Source organism: Seriola lalandi, unplaced genomic scaffold (genome assembly GCF_002814215.2).
Source record: "Seriola lalandi dorsalis isolate HSWRI2012SDOR001 ecotype SW California unplaced genomic scaffold, Sedor1 jcf7180002054334, whole genome shotgun sequence".
NCBI classification, from domain to species: Eukaryota; Metazoa; Chordata; class Actinopteri; order Carangiformes; family Carangidae; genus Seriola; species Seriola lalandi.
This window is the reverse complement of record NW_019524887.1, coordinates 97530-117838: the sequence shown is the minus strand read 5'-3', so window position 1 is coordinate 117838 and position 20309 is coordinate 97530. Positions and strand designations below refer to the sequence as shown.

The 20309-nt window shown below is 41.0% G+C and overlaps 1 protein-coding gene across 1 annotated transcript in view; it reads left to right on the top strand.

Moving 5' to 3' along the window:
• Positions 1-20309, top strand: part of LOC111655880 (receptor-type tyrosine-protein phosphatase F-like) — a 127271-nt gene that overhangs the window by 38794 nt on the left and 68168 nt on the right. Inside the window, 2 exon segments of the mRNA XM_087174274.1 lie at positions 11294-11482; positions 15896-16006. Coding sequence (XP_087030400.1) covers positions 11294-11482; positions 15896-16006 — 300 coding nt within the window.

The following is a 20309-nucleotide window of genomic DNA, read 5'->3' as shown; positions in this document are numbered from 1 at the left end:
AGGCGTTCCTGTTAATATGTCAATACTTGTGCTGCACAGTGCTGCACATGAAAACATTGTTGTTTCTGGCTGCAGTCATACATTTATTTCGAGCAGAGCTGCTGCCTGTCAATGTTTTATACTTGAATTTACGGCCATTGTTGATTGTCAGGACACATTGAACTCCTCATCTGGATGTTGTCTCTGGATTTCAGGAGATATTGGAGATGTGACAAGACATACGCATCTGTTAATATCTGCACATTGTCAGGAACAGAAAGTGATATCCATGAATTGACATCTGCTATTAAGTATCTGCTACAAACAGCTGCAACAGGCTTTCATTATTCAATTACAGATTTTACTGAACACTTATTTGTGAGACCATGTCCGATGTGATTATCAGTTATGTTTCACCATGCGTGCATTCGGACTGACACACTTCCTTCCTCAGACGCCAGGCCATGTTAATTGCCTTTTTGCGCAGTATTAATTAAGTTTTTTGTTGGTCCCTACATTTATATACTCTTACTCCTGAAGATCTGAACTGAGAATTCTGCTGTAAAGTTTTTATTGGAGTGTCATTCTTCACTCTAAACCAGACAAGAGGCTATCAGGGGGAGAGAGTCCAGCATATGAATGTGAAGATCCAATAACATTTTTCTAGGAATCTAAGCGATCTCAGTGAATATAAACACAGAGGGTGATGGAAACTGTCACTCACAGATGTGCTTCTGAATCATATTGATATTTGAGGGGTTAAATGCAAGTCAAACGCTTCCTCATACCTGAGTGCTCTGAACCCTACAGACGGCTATAATCTAATTTTGCATTAAATCATTTTGTTTATTGCTTCATTCTGTTCTTCTTACTTGAGTTAAAAGTGGTTTATGCTCAGCTACTGTTGACCTGTTCTCCAGTCTTTGTGCCCTTTGCGCTTTTCAAATCCAACACTTAATCAAGAGGGTTGTTACATTTAATTTCCTCTCCATTGCACAGGAAAACCGTACAACATAAATTGTAAATCAGAATTGCGCTGGAATGTTTAATATAATTTTCTGAGTAGCTGATAAAAGCAGAAATTATTTTTGAAAATGTACAGAACTCATTGCGAGAAATGACTTTTTTCCTTTACAGAAAGAATCCATATTAAATCTGACTTTGTGTAGTGGCAATACTTTGGACTTTGAGCTAAATGTGGATTATGGACATTGAAAGTAAAATTACATTTGATTTCATAGATATCTGACAATTGGTTTATTTTATTAGTCATAATTCATAATTGCACACTGCAGTTAAGTATAGATGATTTCATGCACATGCTTTGATGTTGGTAACACCAAAAGCTGTCTCTGTTCGTCTGAGTCATACATAACCAAAGATGAGACAACACTCACACCAGAAAAATAGAAATCTCTGTACAATGGAAGACAATTAACAATCTAATATAACAGCTTTACAAATTGATTTGCCTCTATTGTTATTTTTAGACATTTTTAGATGTGTTGAATTGCATTGATTTTAATGGTGTTTTTTCTGCCCACCCTAATTTATTCTGTACAACACAACACCTCAAAAATGACAAAGGGAACACATCACTTATATGTTCTCATCAAAAGTTACAACTATTATTTGCTAGACTTGTATTTATTTACTTCAAATTTAATGAAAGGATAAACCCTTTGAAATGCACTGTTTGTTTTTGAGGGGGTCCTCCTACTAGTACCTAGGATATGCTTCACATTGTGCATTTTTTTATTTCTATAAATAAAGTAAAAAATACATGGGCAATGCAAAAAAGAAAAGAAAAAAGCACCTGCAATGTTTCTTCCTTTAATTTGTTAATAATGGAGCCTGGGGCCTTTACCCCTGCAGGTAAAGAGCAAGGTCCACCTTATAGCTCTGCAGGCCAGTGAGTCAACGGCTCCCCAGGCCCTGACTGGCTATGGATGGATGGGCCCGCTACATGTCAACGGGGTTCTAATACCTACACTCAATGAGCTGGCTAATGGGAGTCCTTTCACCCTGACCCCTTTTCCTCACACATTTACACACCAAGCCCTCTTGGCTTGCCCACTGGGCCATAGAAGGTAGGGGAGAACGGCTTGACTCACTATCACCCTTACAGCTTGGCTTTAAGCTTGACATTTTTCTCGTGTTTAAGAGGCATAGTCCTAGCTGCTAAGCTGTGTTTTTCAAGGTTGTAGTTGATTGGTCTGCTTACAGCTGTCAAAGGGACTGTTGATTTTACACACATTACATCTGCATCAATATTTTTAACCTGTTTTGTAAGGGAAGGTTGAGTGAGCAAGCAAGCTCAGACACAGGTCTACCCTTCTAACACTCACAGTGTCGGGGCATGTTCAGTAGTTAGGAGCACTTATTTGTTCTTTTATCATTTGTAAAGTAACAACAGAACCATTTAAATTTTTGTGGTCACCCATCTATTGACTGTCACTTTTGGCAAAAGCAGTTTTCAGGCGAGGTTAGAACCAAGATCAAACCAACTACAGAAAATGACCATAAAAAGATTCAATGGTATGCTCAGCTTTGTTATAGGTGTGTACTATACATCAATGCTCACTATAACCACAGATTTGTACCAAATATCAATCAAGGTTTGTTCGAAGGTCGTGTTTCTCTTGCCTTTTTGCCATTGTTCACCAGCATTAACAAAATTATGGCATCTTGCTTCCTTCGATGTGAGCGACCAGCAGGTCATGCCACAATGTGATAGTAGTGAACACCCATCACTTCAGCAAACCCCTACATAATCAAAGTTGAGGCTGTCGACATGGACTCACAGACTCTGTGTATTATTCATTATCTCTGACTGAGAGAATAAGTAAAGGCTGTCACAGGAGCCCAGCCAGTGAGGATTTAATTAACAGAACCTGCCACATTCCACTACATCCACTGCCTTTCTCAGAACTCATAAAAGCCATCCTATCTGGCGTAATTACACTAAACATGTCACAATAAAGCTCTGCCGATGATTAATTTGAGTTGTGGAGAGGATCAATTAATTCATTTATTTGCAAACCGCCGCTCCGCTTCCTTTTGTAGACCCATTTCATTAATCGTCACGCTTCCTGATTTTTGGTCCTGTCCTTGTTCTTTTTTTTCCAAGACACCTGGAGGAATAACCTGCCTTATTAGCCACATCACATTACCACAGAAATGTAGCATGAGCCCTGAGGTTTTTCCATCTTAGAGGCAGTTACATTAAAATGAGTAGTAAACGACAAACCGTGTACTTCGTAATACCATAATCTCAAGGGTCTTCAATCAAACTCCTGTTAGTAGGACCACAAGGCAAGAAGTAGAGCTGTAATCTCAAAATGAAAGCCTACAGCTGTGCTACTCATATAGCGTAGTTAATGGAGGATGTGATTCTGTGCAGCCGTGCTTGTCCCACAAGGTGACTCGGTCAGCATAACCATGTGAATTCAGAAGACCACCCTTGGGTTGCAGTAATGGGTCGGAGGCCACGGTTATGTACTAACCGGTGCGCTGCAGCATAAATAACAGGCGCGGGGCATCTGGCAGGGCCGTACATCATACTGACGACAGTGGAAGTATGATATCAGATAGGAGAAAGAGGGAGAAGTAGAGATAAATAGGAAAGTGGAGAGAGAGAAATGATAAAAAGAGAGGGAGGAAAGGAAAGAATTGTGGGGGGGGGGTTAGATGACTGTTATTGATTATCTGTCCGTAAGCGAGGAAGTAAGGCCAAATGTTCTGCTCAGCCAGACAAAAAAGTGTATTATTTCAAAGGTCATGGCATGCATTACAGTCTTTTACTCCAAGTACACTTGGATAAACAGCAGAATAACAGCGCACTGATACGACCACTAGCTTGTAGGTACTGGGTGTATTAACAGCCACATTAGCAGTGTTTTTATTATGGCTGTGTTTTTGTGATGGTCTGTTGCGTGCAGGTGTGTCTGTGCGTGCAGTTCATATGCAGGACTGTTTGTTTGATGCGCTGCTATCTCCATAGCAACTACCATAACACCTGGTCTAGGAGATAGCGTGCCAGAGACAACAGGCTTGACAAGATGTGCGGACATATTTCAATACACATTTCAAAGCACATTGTACATTTGCATTCATTTCCCTGCTGCCTAATCCTAACTGTAGTAAATAGACTTATCTGTCTGATAACAAGCTGTTGTGCAATCGTCAACTACGTCACTGTTCATATCGACTCAGGTCCATCTGTGAAAAGAATTCTTTTGGAATTTTGCATCTTGTTGTCTTTGTTTTTCTGTCTCCCCATCCTTTTCCATGGAGATTTTCACCATTTTCATGTCATTACAACAGTATTACATCAATGGCCTCCTTGCCGGGTCTTTGATGTTGGGGTGTGCCGTGTCATCCCTGCTGAGGAGACCTCTGCAGTGGGAGCTCTGCCAACTAGTATTTCTCTGAAGAGCAGGAGGGTCTTGCTCACATGCCCTTCATGGCAGAACATGTGAGAAAACTCCTTGCCCTCCGATGTTTTGCAAGTCAAAAGCGCTGAAGCAGTTACATGAATACCAGTCGGGTCTGTCTGCCTTTCTGTGGGGCCCATTAGTTGCTGACTGAATGTCACAGGATTTCAGAAAGAAAGTAGTACCACACTTATCAAGCATATACACTTATTGAACCACAGGAAATGTTAATAACGGCAGCTGTAATGGCTTATTGTTAATGTAAATGTAAATGCTCTTATGTCCAGAGTGTAACACCACCATTACCTTTTTGTTCCTCATAAATCCTTGGCAGTTAAACATTTTCCAAGTGAACTTGCTGAATGTTTTACACACCATCAGCAATCCAACTATTCATAGAGTTCTTTCAGTGGCGCACATGTTAGCTTTGGCTTTCTGTTTGCACCTCCTGCTGCTGCCGACACTTCTCACACACTTCCGTGTCTCAGGCAGATGCAAATGGCTTGACGATGTTCTTGGCTAGAGACAGCCGCAGGCCATGCGCTTTGTTGAGATGCAGACGGCTCGTCTGCTTTTCAGTGCCAGATTGACTCAAGACCAGTTTAGACAAAGACAACACTTATTGCTCTATATTTAGTTTCCCTCACAGCTTGGACTAGCAGAAAGGTGAATAATTAAAAGGGTTTAGCAGTCAAACACAGGGAAGACTGAGACTGTAGTCTTTGTACTTCTTGCGCCTCACAATCTAAAGAAAATAGATTCAAACTTTTAGCAATCAGTTAAAAGCTACATGCTATACATCCTCACACTAAGGTGAATAAAACACTAAAATGGCCTTCATATTCTCTAGAACTGCATAAACCTTTTTTTTTTACCTATAAAGACAGTGCACTGATGTACGTTTTAAAAGGGTAGATTTTAGAGCTGTAATATTTCATGAGGCAAGTGGCTGTGTTGCCACTGTGGTTCTTTGGTTCGCACTATCAAAGGAGACATCACCTTTAATTGTTGTCATCCATCACTTGGCAACAGGCACACATGGAGATCATAAGACCTTTTATTTCTTGCTTGAAATGAGATCAGCTCAGATGTATAAGCTAAATAACTTAAGAGCATCTCACTGTATCACCTTAATTTTTGATGGCACACGTTGATGCTGAATTAGATTAACTATTGATACAGAATGAGGCGAGCTGCTTGTGGGCAGCTTATACGTATACACACCACTCCTCTTGATGTTGTAGTGGTGTTTTCTCATGAATATTCCCAGACATGTGCTTCCCCTGTATGTTTCATGATTGTATGGGAGCCATTCTCTGGTGAAACCCTCACTTAAAACATTCAGGGCAGAACATGTCACTCACCGCTTTATTCACTTGAGAGTATAAGGAGGAAGGAGATACCAGGGTACACTGCGATGGAAATGAGGCAGGCATTTTTTTATGCAGAACTGTTGTATCTTGTGGCACTATGTCAGGGCTCCCCTGTTATGAAGGGGATGGGGTGTCTGGAGTGTTTTCCCCCATTGCGATGAGTATGTTTGGGTTGAGGGAAAAACGCTGGCTGACGTTAGTGTGGGATTGAGCTCCAGCAGCCTCCCAGTGGGACAGGAGGACAGGGACGGGTCTCTTTCAGCAGGGCTCTGATTAGACCCATCGCCCTAGCTGCCACGCTCCACTCACACTGGTAATTGGAGCTGGCAGGAGGTTGGTATGCACCCCTCCCCTGCCCCCTCCTCTTCTCCTCCTTTCCTCTCTCCGTTTGACTTTTTTTTTTCTCTCTCTCTTCTCTCATCTAAATCTTACCTCACCTGCCTGTAGCTGTTACAGCAGAGGCACACCTCTTTGACACAATAGTTTATGATTACTGTATCATGTTTTCTTAATTTAACTAATTACCATATTACTAGAGCCTCTTCTCTTTACAAACAATGTTGCCAATATTTCCACATGCCTTATGTGTATAGTTACGGCCCCCACTGCTATCCTAATTGAGTAGTGCAATCAGAAAACCACATTACGCCTTTCCCTTCTGCCCTCACTTTTCTACCGTTCCGCTATAACCTCTGCAAACAAGTTCATCTGCTAAGCTGGCTCATATTGCAGTATGACTCTGTGCGTGATAAATGGCTGTTGAGAGAACAATGGTCCTATTTACTTTTCAAATCATGGAGGAACCACTTCATGTGCACCTAGCGTTACCTCTTGCACGTCTCTGGCATTGCCTCTGGCCTTCCTCATTTGCCAATCCAGGGAATTTCTACAACTTTTTGTTGTAACAACTACATCACAGAAGTCACTTCTCAAACACAACAAAGTCTCATTAAGTATCTTTGGTTTAAGACAGATAAGACTCCTCAGTACGAGATATCTACCACACTTTCTTAGATCAGTCGCAGTAAAATGGTTTGCATGAAGCATGCATAATTTCAGATTGTTTAGTCTGCCTACACACAAAATAAACCAGTTTGATCGTTAGATTGAGATGTAGAACACAATAATCTCCTTACATGTCACGCATGACATTGTTTTTTTGTTTTTTTTCTTGTTGTTTTTTTCCTCTGTAGCACCGTTCATCTTAGTAATGGAGGGTCTATGTGACATTATCGCAGGATTTTCGCCTTATTCGTATTTTCCTGCCCAGACTAGACAGAGGAGTGGAGCTTTTTTTGATGAATTACACTCCGGCACAAGAGGGCCTTTTTATTAAAAATGCCCTCTATCTTGACAAACATCAACCTGCATTGCCTGCACTATTTCATTGGATTCTCTCCAAATTTCCCCATCCCTTTTCTTTTCCCTTCAAATTAAAGAGGACTGAACAAAGGCATGTCTTTGTCTTCCTGGGATGACAAGTTGGCAGACAAGGCCAGCCGCAGGAGTTGGAGTAGTAGGAATAGACAGACAGGGCTCAAATGTTACACAATAGCTCTACAAGATCTTTGATAAGTGCATTGAAAGAACTTTCAATTTTTCTTTTTTTTAAATAGAGGCCAAGGACAAAGCTACGTTAGATCAAGGATGCATAGTTTCGCAACTATGAGAGAAATTTCACCCTTTTATACTGAGCATTATGTTAAAAAATTCTAAAGTTGTTTAAGGGTGTTTTAAAAAGTAAAAGGTTAATCAGCTTATTGTTAATCAGTCTTTCGTGGAATTTTTTAAATCATAATAATGAAATCCATTTTGTTTGCTGGAGGAATAGAAAAGATTTGGTGTATTCTTCCTGGTTACACTTCCCCAAGAGTAACTAACCTCAGACACACACGCACGCACCCCCCAACCCCCATGTACAAACTGTGGAAATAACATTGCAGCAGAGCAACAGAAATGTATAACATTCACTGTAGATGTTGCCCAGCTAATATTCCACACCAAGTAAAGCCATGGTGCACCAATCAGACAAACTGTGAAAGAAATGTCCCCCAGTCATAGTAACTGTTCACCTGCAATGCAAACATTAAGCTGAAGTAGGGGATTGATTCATGTATAAGCTGTGCAGCAGCTGTTTGCCTTTTAAATTATTCCCTGTTTGTGCTTCCTGATATGACAGAGCCGCTGACTCGTGTAATAACTCCTTTGGGGTCTTTCACCCTGTTTTACCAATGGTTTGCATTTTTCACAGCCCGGGAACACTTGCCAATAAACCTAATCATAAATATTCCATAGGCACCAACACAAGAGGTTTTGGTAGAAATTTCATGTGCTGGTATGTCTTCAGTTGCACAAACACTACTGCATAAGCAGCTTTTTCCCCCCAGTAAGACAACACAGTCTTTTCTTTGGTGATCTGTGTGTAATAAACTGTAAAGTTGCTGTCGGTATAGTCTGGAGGAAATAGATCAAATCTTGAGAAATTCACCTTAAAATATGGTATGACGGACTTGTCAGTCCTCCTCTGTACAGTCCCAGGCTAGGCTTGATTGACAGGTCAGTGTCATGCCTCATTCAATCGATTAGTTTCCGCCATATAGTTACAATATACCAGACCTAGAGGGGAAGCTGCACCACTTTCTGTCTGAGAGATGGAGTGATTTCGGAGGCCTGCTCATGTGTTACATGTAAACAGCATGCATGACATGATGCATGAACATAGGAGGCTGCTGGAGAGATAAAGCCAAATGTACAGAATTTTTTCATATCCGCGCTTGATTGAAGATCAGCTCAAGTCTACAGCATATCAAAAGCTGTAGACTTATACAAATGTTTATCAGTGGTAATCTGTGTATTCAGTGTTAGACAATGTACACTTGCGTACACCTCTATATTCATGTTTTTTGTGCTTGTTCATCAATTTCATCATTTGTATAACAGATGGATGCATGTTGTGCAAAGATAAGGCTGTGGAACATTTTAAAATGAAATAAATATTATTCCTGGGAAATAAAACTGACAATTTTACCAATATTAATTGATTAAATTTATGAATAGAAAAAGTATCTATGAAAGGCATTTTTTGGGAACTCCAACATCCAGATGGTGTTGCTGCATCACTGCACAGACTAGCTGAGCACCTAATTTAGCTTTGAAGCAAGGTCCCCAAACACAGCCTGCTGTCCCCGAACACAACCACGTGAACCCACACCAACTATGCTTCCCACTCCTGCAAGTGCATACATGAGACAACTGGGTCCATGTCAGCAGCCACAAAGGGACCCCCTGTCAGCTGATCTGTGGCCATTATCAACATATTCTAAGTGAATTAAGTGGGTGAGACTGGATTTTAGCTCCCTCAAGGTTAAGTGTAATTCAGTGATTTCCCTAAGTTTCACCTTAAAAGGATAATAGCAGAAGAATGCATTATTTTGCCAAGTTTGGCCTCCAAACATTCCATTTTTTAAAAAATTGTCTTTTAAATAAACCCTCATTCAGAAAATGACTACGCATTCAACCTTACATAGGGTGTGTATCTACCAGGTATTCTCTTTGATTCTTTTCCTTTCACCATCTCTGTCTCTCTCTCTACCTTCTCTTTCTCTTTGAAGGTTAGACAGAGCAAACCACAGAGGACCACAGGGCGCTACTGTTACCATTATTCATACAATGACAAATTGTACAGTATTATTTCATTGTGCTGTAGTTGTCTCTTTTGTAGAGGTATCCTGATTTGGGTTGGGATGTCTGAAAAACAAATCCTGTATCATTAGACAGGAAGTAAACCTCGCCACAAAGATAAGAAGGCATGCAGAGATCTGTCAACTACATTTGAATATGAGACGATCCGGGCTGCCGGCCAAACACAAGGGTGAAAGGAGAAAAAAACGCCTCCGCTGGAGTCTAGAACAAAGAACAACACCGATACTCGTATGCTTGCTACAGCATATAAGTTTACATATGGATTTTTGACTCTGAAGAGCCAAGTGATCCCATCTCCAGTTAGACAGCCTCACTACTGATGGAATCAAAAAGCGTAATGATAATACTGTAGATGGAGCAAATGTAGTCAGTTATGAAGGAGTCAGTAGCAGATTTTTATAGGGTTATATATAGGGTTTATAAGGGTTTGATGGGGTTCTTATAAACCTACTAGCAAGAGTACAGTGTGTGTAGTTATAGCTCAGCATAGCTCATGACTGATAGCCTTTTAGTAAAGAAGGTGTTTGTAGTTGGAGATTAAATACCTTGTTCCACAACAACTTATTGCTCTCATCACCTATCTTGACATAAAATCGTATTCTAGACAAACATTTCTCAACTCTCCTAAATCTCCTAAATAAGCCAAATCTATGTTTTGTATAAATGCTGTTCATCTACGCAGAGAAACAGTCCTCTGCTCATTGTTAACCTGCAGTCAGATATCTTTTCATACTGCACCAAAGGCAAGAGTGTTACAATCATTAGCACTTTTCATTAGGGCACCAAGGACACATCCACATATGAGGAGAAAGATAAAAGAGGTTCCATGTTTGAGCGCAAGCTGATAATTACACCTCTCAAGGGCCACCATGTTTCCTCTTTATTAAGGTTGTCCAGAGGTTGAGAGGTTAAATTAAGATTTATTATCAGGGTGAGGTCAGGTTAGGCCAGTTGGGCCAGATAAGTGATTGTCTGTGACAGAAATACAACTTTATATTTCATTTAAGAGATTAAATGTGGCTTGCAAAGCCCTTATATGGAACATATGTAATTCCTGTCATTTATTTTAAACTTCCTTTATACTTCCTCAGAACTCCACACACTGAGAATATTGCCTTGCTTAATCTGAATATCAAAAGGAGTTAAGAGTTAAAACATTTCCTGTGTTCGTAGTTTGTTCACCTTTTGTCGAAAACATCCACATGATGTGATATCCTTACATATTTGCACAAACAACAACCTTTCACCTTAGGATCCCAAACTCTACTTTAGGGATTATACTTAATGTTTTGTCATGGATATGCCGTTACACTGATTATGATGAGTTGGATTATTCAAATAGGTTTGTTTAGCTTGCTAAGCTTAAGGCAGCTCATTTATGCATGGATACCCAAAGGCAGATTGCAACTATCCTTCCTCTGTCTAAACCTGAGCCTCCCCGTGCTGGGTAATAAGCCTGCTATGATAATCAATCAGGAGACAGGGGTTTTTTTTTTTTTTTTTTTCAACCAAATTTGAAATCCAAATCAGCATCAGGTCTACCAATCCCCAGTAGTATCACTACATTTTTTTAGTGAACATGTGCGTTCTTATTACTGTTTAGCCTGTCGCACCTGAAATTTATTTGCTCTCTTTCATCCTCTTCTCTGTCCTTGTGAGCTCAACAGCTTTGATGCATTCAACACCTCTCATGGCTAGTGAGAGCCAGAATCCTTTTGTAAACACATTTTTCCTCCTTCTTATACATTTTTTCATGCTCTATGTCTGTGGCTATACTGAAAATCTACCTTTGCAAATTTTCAGAGAACCAGATCCCCCATGGCTTCCCCACCATTGATATGGGTCCCCAACTGAAGGTGGTTGAAAGGACCAGAACTGCCACCATGCTGTGCGCTGCCAGCGGAAACCCAGACCCAGAGATCTCGTGGTTCAAGGACATGCTTCCTGTGGACATCAGCAGCAGCAACGGGCGCATCAAACAGCTTCGCTCAGGTACAATTTGATTTGATCTGATTTAATTTCTTTAAAATGTTACTCTACATGACATATGGAACATGTAAATTATAGCAAAGGCAAGTTGCAGGGTAAAAGATGACATTAAATGCCAACAGACATGAGTCAGGTTAGACATGAGGATGATGTGCAAACACAAAAGCCTTTGTTGTCATGTACGATTTCATGTATTCTCTTTCATCACAAAGGACATGAAAGTTTTATTCAGCTTGTCATTGTCACCTTGATTAGTTGGCTGAGTTTTTACAGGATTCTATTCCTCATAACAGCTGCAGCCACTTATAAAGTAACACAGAAGCTGGACTGAAGTTGTTCCTGCCGTCTCTGACATTGATATATGAGCTTGTAACCTTCCAAAGTACAGAAAGAGAATTTTTCACCATATTAAATAATCCTTAATCCCCTCTTTAACATGCAGCTGGGTCACAGTGAGGCCAACTGATGATGTATTAGCTCGGATTCAACCTTGAAAAAAAAATAAATAAAAAAATCAATGAGGTACTCTTTGTTCACAGGATCAGTCCACTTGATAGATAAACACAGCGCTTGCCTGACCTGGATCAGATGATAAAGGTGCAAGGTGGAAAGATTAGTGGCTTTTGACCAGGTTCAGTATCGTTACTTCTTACTAAATGTACCTCACTTAGACAGTGTCAGGCCAGGCTGCAGGTCTGAAGCCCCAAAGATTAAAGATGAGAGCTACTCTAGAAAAAGCCTGGCACTAAAGCTGCCCAGTGGAAGCTGAATACGGGTCACTGGAGCATGTTCTCTTGGACTGTCCATGTTCTTGCAATATTAAATTGTGGCTCTGCTACAAGCACAACCCAAATTACATACAGATTTACCACAAATTAGATATTAACACAACTACTTAATTGTATGATTATGTTTTTATAGCAAGGATAAAATTGTGCATAAAACTGTAATTTTTTTCTTCTTTTTTTTTACTTCTAGCAACAAACTTTTAATTAGTTTTCTTTCTCGTATATAGTGAGAGTGCCTGGAAATGTGCTGATATGTAATGCCCTCAGACTAACAATTCTTTTTATCCTCCACCCTTCTCTTGACATCTGCTTGCATATCAGGATTTACATTACTGCATATGACCTGAAATTAGGCCAATTTTTTTGCGATGGCGAGAAAAAGCACATTAATTTGCTGCCACAGTTTAACAGAAATGCCAGACCCAGTTCCTCTTACTGCATCACACTCACTGGATTTTTAGTGACACATACACACACAAACACACACACTTGGTCTATCTTTTCACACCATCCAAATCATCCACATTGTAAACGATACTAACTTCTTTTCAGTTTCAATACCTCTTGACCTGAAGACTTTTTGCTTGCATCATTCTATTTAATGGGTATGACTCATTCATTTCTCTTGCCCATTTCACTAACTGCTATCTGCCTAAATGCAGTCTGTACAAAGACAGGGGTATATCTTAATTTAGAAAGCTTAATAAAAAATAAAAAAAATACTTAAATTGCATACTGTTCTAATGCTGCTGTGAAGTAAGGACAAATGTGGGTGTCGGTGTTTGCAAATATAAAAGCAGCAGCATTATACTTCAAAATGTATGCCTTACAGAAAGGATCCCTCTCAAAGGCTGTGTTTTTTTTGGACATTTACAGACAGAGTGGACAGTCCAGCATTTATACTTGCTTCATAGAATTAAGAACACTGAACTTTGTCACATTGCATTTAAGTGGCTTCTACACTGTATCAGTTTTTTTATCTGTGGCCTGTCAGAAGCCATGTTTTTCTCTCCCACTGTTGTAAGTGGATTACTAACTAATCTCTCAACCCTGTTTGCATCGAAATTACTCCCACCTAGGTGGTACACCAATTAGAGGTAAGGATGATAAATAAAGTGTGTTGGAAAATATCACATCCACACCATTCCTTCACATGTACATCAGACCCCTGCACCCCCCTCCCCCAATGCCACATCACCAGGTTCATTCACGCTGTTAGCGCCAACTCACCCTCTTCCACTTACCCCTTCGTCTCTTCCCAACGTTTTCTGTCTGATCATGTTCTGTCTGCCGTCTGCTCCTGAACAAACAAATGATCACCAACCCTGATGTCAGGAGAATGAAAATGCAAAAGCAAGTCCAAGGTGTTATCTTGTAAATTAGCTTTTTCAAGGCTCTTCTTATACTGTTAGAAATGAACCACATTTATGAGCAAACCCACACACACATTCACATTGAAACAAACATCTTTCAGCTACAGCCTCTCCTCTGGCTTTTCAGCAGAGAGGGGCAAGGAACTGCATTTTAAACTAAAGGCCACCATTGCCACAAGAGGATCTACCTGCCTCCTCTATGCAGCCTCGATGTAAATTGAAATGGCTGCATTTGCATACAGCCTATGCAGCATTGCCCCCCAGCATGGGAACAGGATGCCTGGTCGAGATTGTTAAGGTGGAAGCTTCAACCCCTTTTTATGGAAATCATATGCTTTTCCCCCGAGTAAAAGCATGATTCCGCTCAACCACAGTGAGGTAAATAGTGGACGTCTGGGGCAAGCTGAATACATTTGGAACTACCAGCTGTCTGTCTCAGTGTTTGTGTGTCCATGGCGCCTAATACAGCCCATATTCAATTAGATGTTTAACTCTTTAGGAGTTACGGTAGCCTTATGGCAGCTTCTGTGTCCCTGCTGCTCCGTTAAAAAAAAAAAAACTGTGAAATCACCTTGTAGAAGATCCACTAGTATTTGAGTTAGAAGTAATTGAAGGAGTTTAGTGTTGCAACTCTGACAACTGTCATACCATTAACCGTCTACATTCCTGTAGTACTCACTCTGTTTTCTCCCATGGGAGAGCGGACAGATTGACAGATTGGTGACACTGACATTAGTATGCAGGTGTGTGTCAGTGCTGAATCAGACAGCGATGAGCTCAGCAAGCAGAGCAAACACCTTGGAGGGATGTGTTGTCATGAGATCTGAGGCGGTATTACCACATGTCACTGCCCCGCCCTGTTTCGCTTCTCTTTTTTGGCCTCGTCTTGATTCGAGTCCCCTCTGGTTGGTGGTGAACATGTTTGTTGCATTCATCTCATACTGCATGATGTGAAAAAAGTGTATCCTGACATCATCTTATGCTGAGTATTTGAATCATTTTCAAACTGCATGGTGGCTGGCTGCCTTTCGTGCTAGAACCATGCCGTTTTGGAGACGTGATAACTGTTATCACTCACTTATGACATATATATTTACTGCTAAGAGAAATAGTTTTGTTTTTAAACATGTATGTTTTTAAAATCAAGAGATGCAGGTAAGTTTACTGTTGTTGGTCTCTTTTCAATTTGTCAAATTATAACTTGCCTCATCTGTCGGCCATTTGCAATTCAGTAGCAATGATTAGGTGATGGTTATGGACACGGAGTGTCAGAATGACCATACCGAGGAAGGTCTCTTGGGCTTTCGTGCTTTGTTAGAAACAACATGTTAGCCTTCTGTCTGATGACTACAGCTACTTGGGATTGTGAATACTAATCTAAGCCATCTGGCAGAGGAGCATCTCCCTTGAGGGCTTCGGTCAGACATGGTCAAATAGTTGATAATGAAAGAACACAATTATAGGCCTCACTGCTAAATGCGTACTCAACAAAGGTCGGAGAAAAGATAACTCGCACTGGCAGAGATTGGATCAATATCTACGGCCATCAAGAAAATAATGACTGAGAGGAGCAGTTCAGTCAAAAGTTATATTTACATGTACCTTGTACTTAAATATGGTCTCGTTTTCCTTTTATGTCACCACCAAAAAATCTCTGAAGACATTATTATCTGCTCAAAACTCAGTGTAGCATTCTTCCTGAGGTTCTAAATAATGTCCCTAAATAAAACAGTGTAAAACACAGTTTGCGCAGTAGTTGACATTAAGGTGCAGCTTGTTTGATTACTTCCTTAGATATTACATTAATTCTTCTGCTTTTGTTGTGCAGTATAGCTCAGTTGGGTCCTAACATATGGCTGAGCTAGATAGCCGTCCATGACATAAACACTTTGGTTTGTCAATTATTTCCATTAGCAGAAAGCCTAATCAGACCGTGATGGTTGTGACATGTTATTCAGATGATTAATTGACCCCCAGTCATGGTCTTTTTTCTCCTTAACACAACTAGGCAAATATTCTGTTAGCAGTTTCCTTTAACTTGCCAAATCAGCTAAATGCTTGTGTTGCCGTAAGCATTTTCTTGACAAAACTGCATCTGTGTCTAAGACACTTAATTACACATGAGCTGGGTTAGACTAGTTGACTACAGGCTCTCTTGCGAGTCACTGTACAGATATCTGCTGTGGTTTCATGCCAAGTTACATCTCATATTCCACAACTGTCAAGACAGCTAAATTTGCTAATCCTCTACACAGGAGCTCTACAAATTGAGAACAGCGAGGAGTCCGACCAGGGGAAATATGAATGTGTTGCCATGAACAGTGCTGGGACCCGTTACTCTGCTCCTGCCAATCTCTACGTACGAGGTAAAGTCAAACATCTCTCTCACTTCTTGAATTAATCTATCATTTCTGTTGTGGAAAGCTTTTGCAAACCACAAACAACTACGTAACCCTTTACCATTTCTTGTTTGTTTGATTCTAAATGTTGTTGAGTCACCAGTGGTGGGTATGTGGTCCCTGTAAAAACTATGTCTCTTTTTCAAGACTATGTACCCCCAATATTACACCCACTCAAGTGCTTTTTTTTTTTTGTTATTTTGGGTGATTATGGCTCTTCTCAGGAGTGTGCAGGCGTGCGCAGACTGTGTATGATTGACATCGTCCTCATTCTCCTGTTAGTTTTTTTGCACCTGCCATCGGGGGGACAAATTACACCATTATAATTCTTTTTGGTGCATGGAGTAATTCCCAGCACGCCCCTGCCCACCCTCAGCCTGAGCAGAGTTCCAATCAGCCAGGATAAATGAAAACACTTTCAAGGCATTTAATTGTTGTGTAATTTCCACATTTGACGTCCACATTTATACCCCTATTTCTTTTTGTCTCTCCTTCAACCAAATCTCTCACCATTATCCTTGCTATGCCATTCCTCCCTTACCAGTGAACTAACCTCAACCTCCTGTCTGGCTGCAAACTCGACCAGGTGCGGCCTCTGTGAAAACAACTGCATTGAAACGTTTCCTGTGCTGGCATTGAAAGCCATGACAGGCCTCCTTTCGTTTTTATTTTGACTGTACCGAAAGACTCCATTATTCCCCCCCGCACACCCCAGAGCTCCTAAAGACACAGAGGGGCCTGGAGTTTCAGGGTTTGTTTTTGTAGTAGTATCTCTGTGAGCAGACTAACGCAGGGCAAAGGCAGCATTGTGCCCGTCCTGGAAAAAGCTGGTATAGGGGAGAGAGTAGTCTAGGTCAGCCCCTGTGGATAACACCACCATGTCTGATGTACATGAAACAGAATAGCTGCTCCAGTTGTTAGTGTGGGCGGAGGGGGGAGGAGGGAGTGAAAGTGTCAGGGTAAGAAAGAGACATGTTGGCTATCACTTCACACATTTTTGTAAAGGATATGCGGTAGTGCATCATAAAGGCTATTTTACAGATCAGTGATTCCATTGTCTCTTTTTGCATCCATCGAGATCAATTAGAATCAAGAGTACTATTTTTTAAACAAATTTCCCTCCGACTAAGATGTGTTCTATTAGTTTATAGCATCAGTTTTTTCCTTATAGGAAAGTATCCAGGAAAAATGTTTTTGCAGCAGACCCTCCTCCTGGATCAGAGAATCCAGAGGTAAAATCATCTTCAAGGACCATAGCAGCATCAAATTTACAGATTAAACACTGTGGTCTCCAGAAGGTTTAGATCTTAAATCTTGACAGGGGGAGGTAGCCAGCCAAAGAGCAAAGGCGAGGAAGGGATGTAAGTCTCGTCTATTAATCAGGGCATGTCTGTCACAGGTGCAGACGTGGCCTTTTTTTTCTCCTTAGAGGTAATTACAGTTGTTGTGTGGCGTGGCGCCAGCAGGGCCCCCAGGCCCAGCTAGTCTGCAACACCACCCAGGTAGCTGTCAACCCGTTGGCCCCCAACACCAACTTTTCCGCCAGCCTCACCACACCAGTGGAGAGATAGAAATCAAACCAACCGTAACCTTTTAAAAGTGTACTTGTCTGGAATGGAGAACAAAGGCTCAAGCCATGTTTTCACTCTGTCTTTGTTACCGCGGTGAGAATGAGGAGACAAGACCTGGGGCTGTGTTATCACTGGGCTGCTTGATTGGGTTTAAAACATGAGGGACTCAAGACAAGTGGCCTTTGACGTGCCTCTCTTCCCTTCCTGTTGATATATGTTTTCTTTTATTCGAAGACACCAGAGGGGAGATTTAGGGGCTTACAACGTCTGCTCAGACTTGTAAACATAACAAGCAATGGAGGCAAATAGGTCATTGGACAAGTGCTAAATTTTTTAGTGTTGATGTGAAGCAGCAGGCTGTAGAAAAGGGGTTGATTCCAAAGTTCTTGTACAATATTAAAATGATGCCTGTGCTGTGAACAACTTAATACAATATCAGTACAATGTTTTATACCTTGTGATGTGGTGTACAAGATATAGCAGTTTAATGCTGAGATTAACTGTGTTTCAATATTCTCTCCCTTCTGAGTCGGCTATAAGAAAATATCACTTGATTAAATGTAGTACCTTTTAAAAATTCCATCCTCCCTGGGTAGAACAATCATTTGTAGCCTTGAAATGTCAATAAAGTTACCACTACTTGAAGGTGACATATGAAAAGATTACCATGAGAGAATGAATTGTGTTATTATTCTCTAACAACACCCTTGTAACACTCGCCCACACACACACACACACACACACACACACACACACACACACACACACATACACCCCTTTCAGACTTGCATTAATTGTGCTTGTTACAAGTGGGTGTTTTGTGTCTGCAAATGTATTTCTCCTCTGTTTTTTTTTTTTTTTCCACTCACCGTCGCTACCTGATCCAATTCTTGTCTGCAGGTACACAAACATGCTGCCAGCAACACCGTCACCACCCTTGTCTTGACATTTTAGAGCCACCAGAGAGTGATGTCCTCATATTTCTGTGTGGGAGGGGAGAGTGATACTGAAGGAGGAGGGAGGGGGGTTTGTTGAAGGTGGGGGGTCCGCTCATGGATTGTTTTCCCCTTCCTGTCTGTGCATCTATTTATGTCCTTCCACTTCTCATCCATTAAGAGTGCGTGCGTGTTTGTAGGTGTGCAGGTGCGTGTGCACCTTGTTTGCTGTGGGTCGCTTTTGGTGACCCTCCTCTGAAGGAGGACTCCATCAACGTGGGCAGAATCACAAGCGTCCTGTGATTGTGCATGAGCGCTCATTTGTCAACTGCTTATCCCACAACGGAGGAGGGATGTCAGCCTCTGTCTGCTGGCACTCCCTCATATATCCATGTGACATGTCAATATGTCACAGATGATAAAGTGCTGCAGCTGGGCTTTTCTTTTACCAAAATATCTTCATGCTGTTCTATATGTGTGTGTCTGGGTGTCAGGGAGTGAAGCTTACAAAATGATCAATTTAGGTCAGTTTTATGAAGAAAAAAATTAGGTATGGTGCACAGTGTTCCTAACATCAACAGATGGTTTTGAAGGGATGAAAAAGTCATTTTAAATAGAAGAAAAATCTGCACAGGTTACAGGAGGCCTAAAAAGTCCAATACCTGAAACTTAGTTGGTAAATAATAATCAATATAGGTATTCAGATCAGAGATGCTAGATAAATCATCAAATAGCACAATAGCACATTTAAATGCACAGTAATAAATTAGATGTTTTGAATTTAGAATAAGTAATTTATTAGTTAATAAAAATAATAGTAAAATAATAAATATTCAATAATAAAGCTGAAGAATAACAATGAATCACTGTTAAAGTGAGCTTCCCTCCCCGGTACTGTATTTGCATTACTTCACTTATCTGTACCATGTCACTAGCATCCACTGGGTCTATGGAAACATGTTCTGTTTCACTGTCTTTGTCTTCCTCTCCACTTTGTATTTTTTCATCCCATCGCTCACCTCCATCAAATCACTTCATCCGAAAACAGATCAGCGTGAAGGTTGGTCATTTTCACTTTTAATCCCTTCCCTTCAATTTGATGCAGGTTTTAGGTGAGGTCAACCATCCCTCCCAGCCTCTCTGATGAAGACACTGATATCCCTACCTGAAAAGCAAAAATATTAATAATAGCTCTCCCTAATCCTCCGTAAAGTGTAAACGTGTCGTTTTGTCTACTTGTTTGCATGAATCCCTGAATAGCTCTTGCATGCTTTACAATGCCACTCCCCCCAAACTGTGTTTCGATTAGCCTTGCCAAAACACACATGGAGTCCCCTGTACAGCTTTCTTAAGTCACTATTAGATATCTGTTTTGTTATGTTGCTGTGCATTTCTCCCAACCGCACCCATTGTGTCACTGTCATCCACATCCATCAAAAACTATAGCTCCTTTCACCCTCAGACTTTCCATCTACCTCTGCCGGCCCATCAGAGGTGTGTTAGGGATTACTCTGGTATTCAGGTGGCAACCGGATTTGTCAGGTATTTAGGCAGCAACACCCCTGCTCTCCCACCGAGGGACATGGGTATCAGAACTGACAAAGCCGTTCTTAGGGGATTATGTCTGTTTTACTGCCATGGGCATCCTCCACCCAGAGAGTGAAGGATATGATAGGTGGTTAGTCTAATGAGAAGACCCCCCCCCCCACACACACACACACACACACACACACACACACACACATAAGTGATATTGCAGCAGGA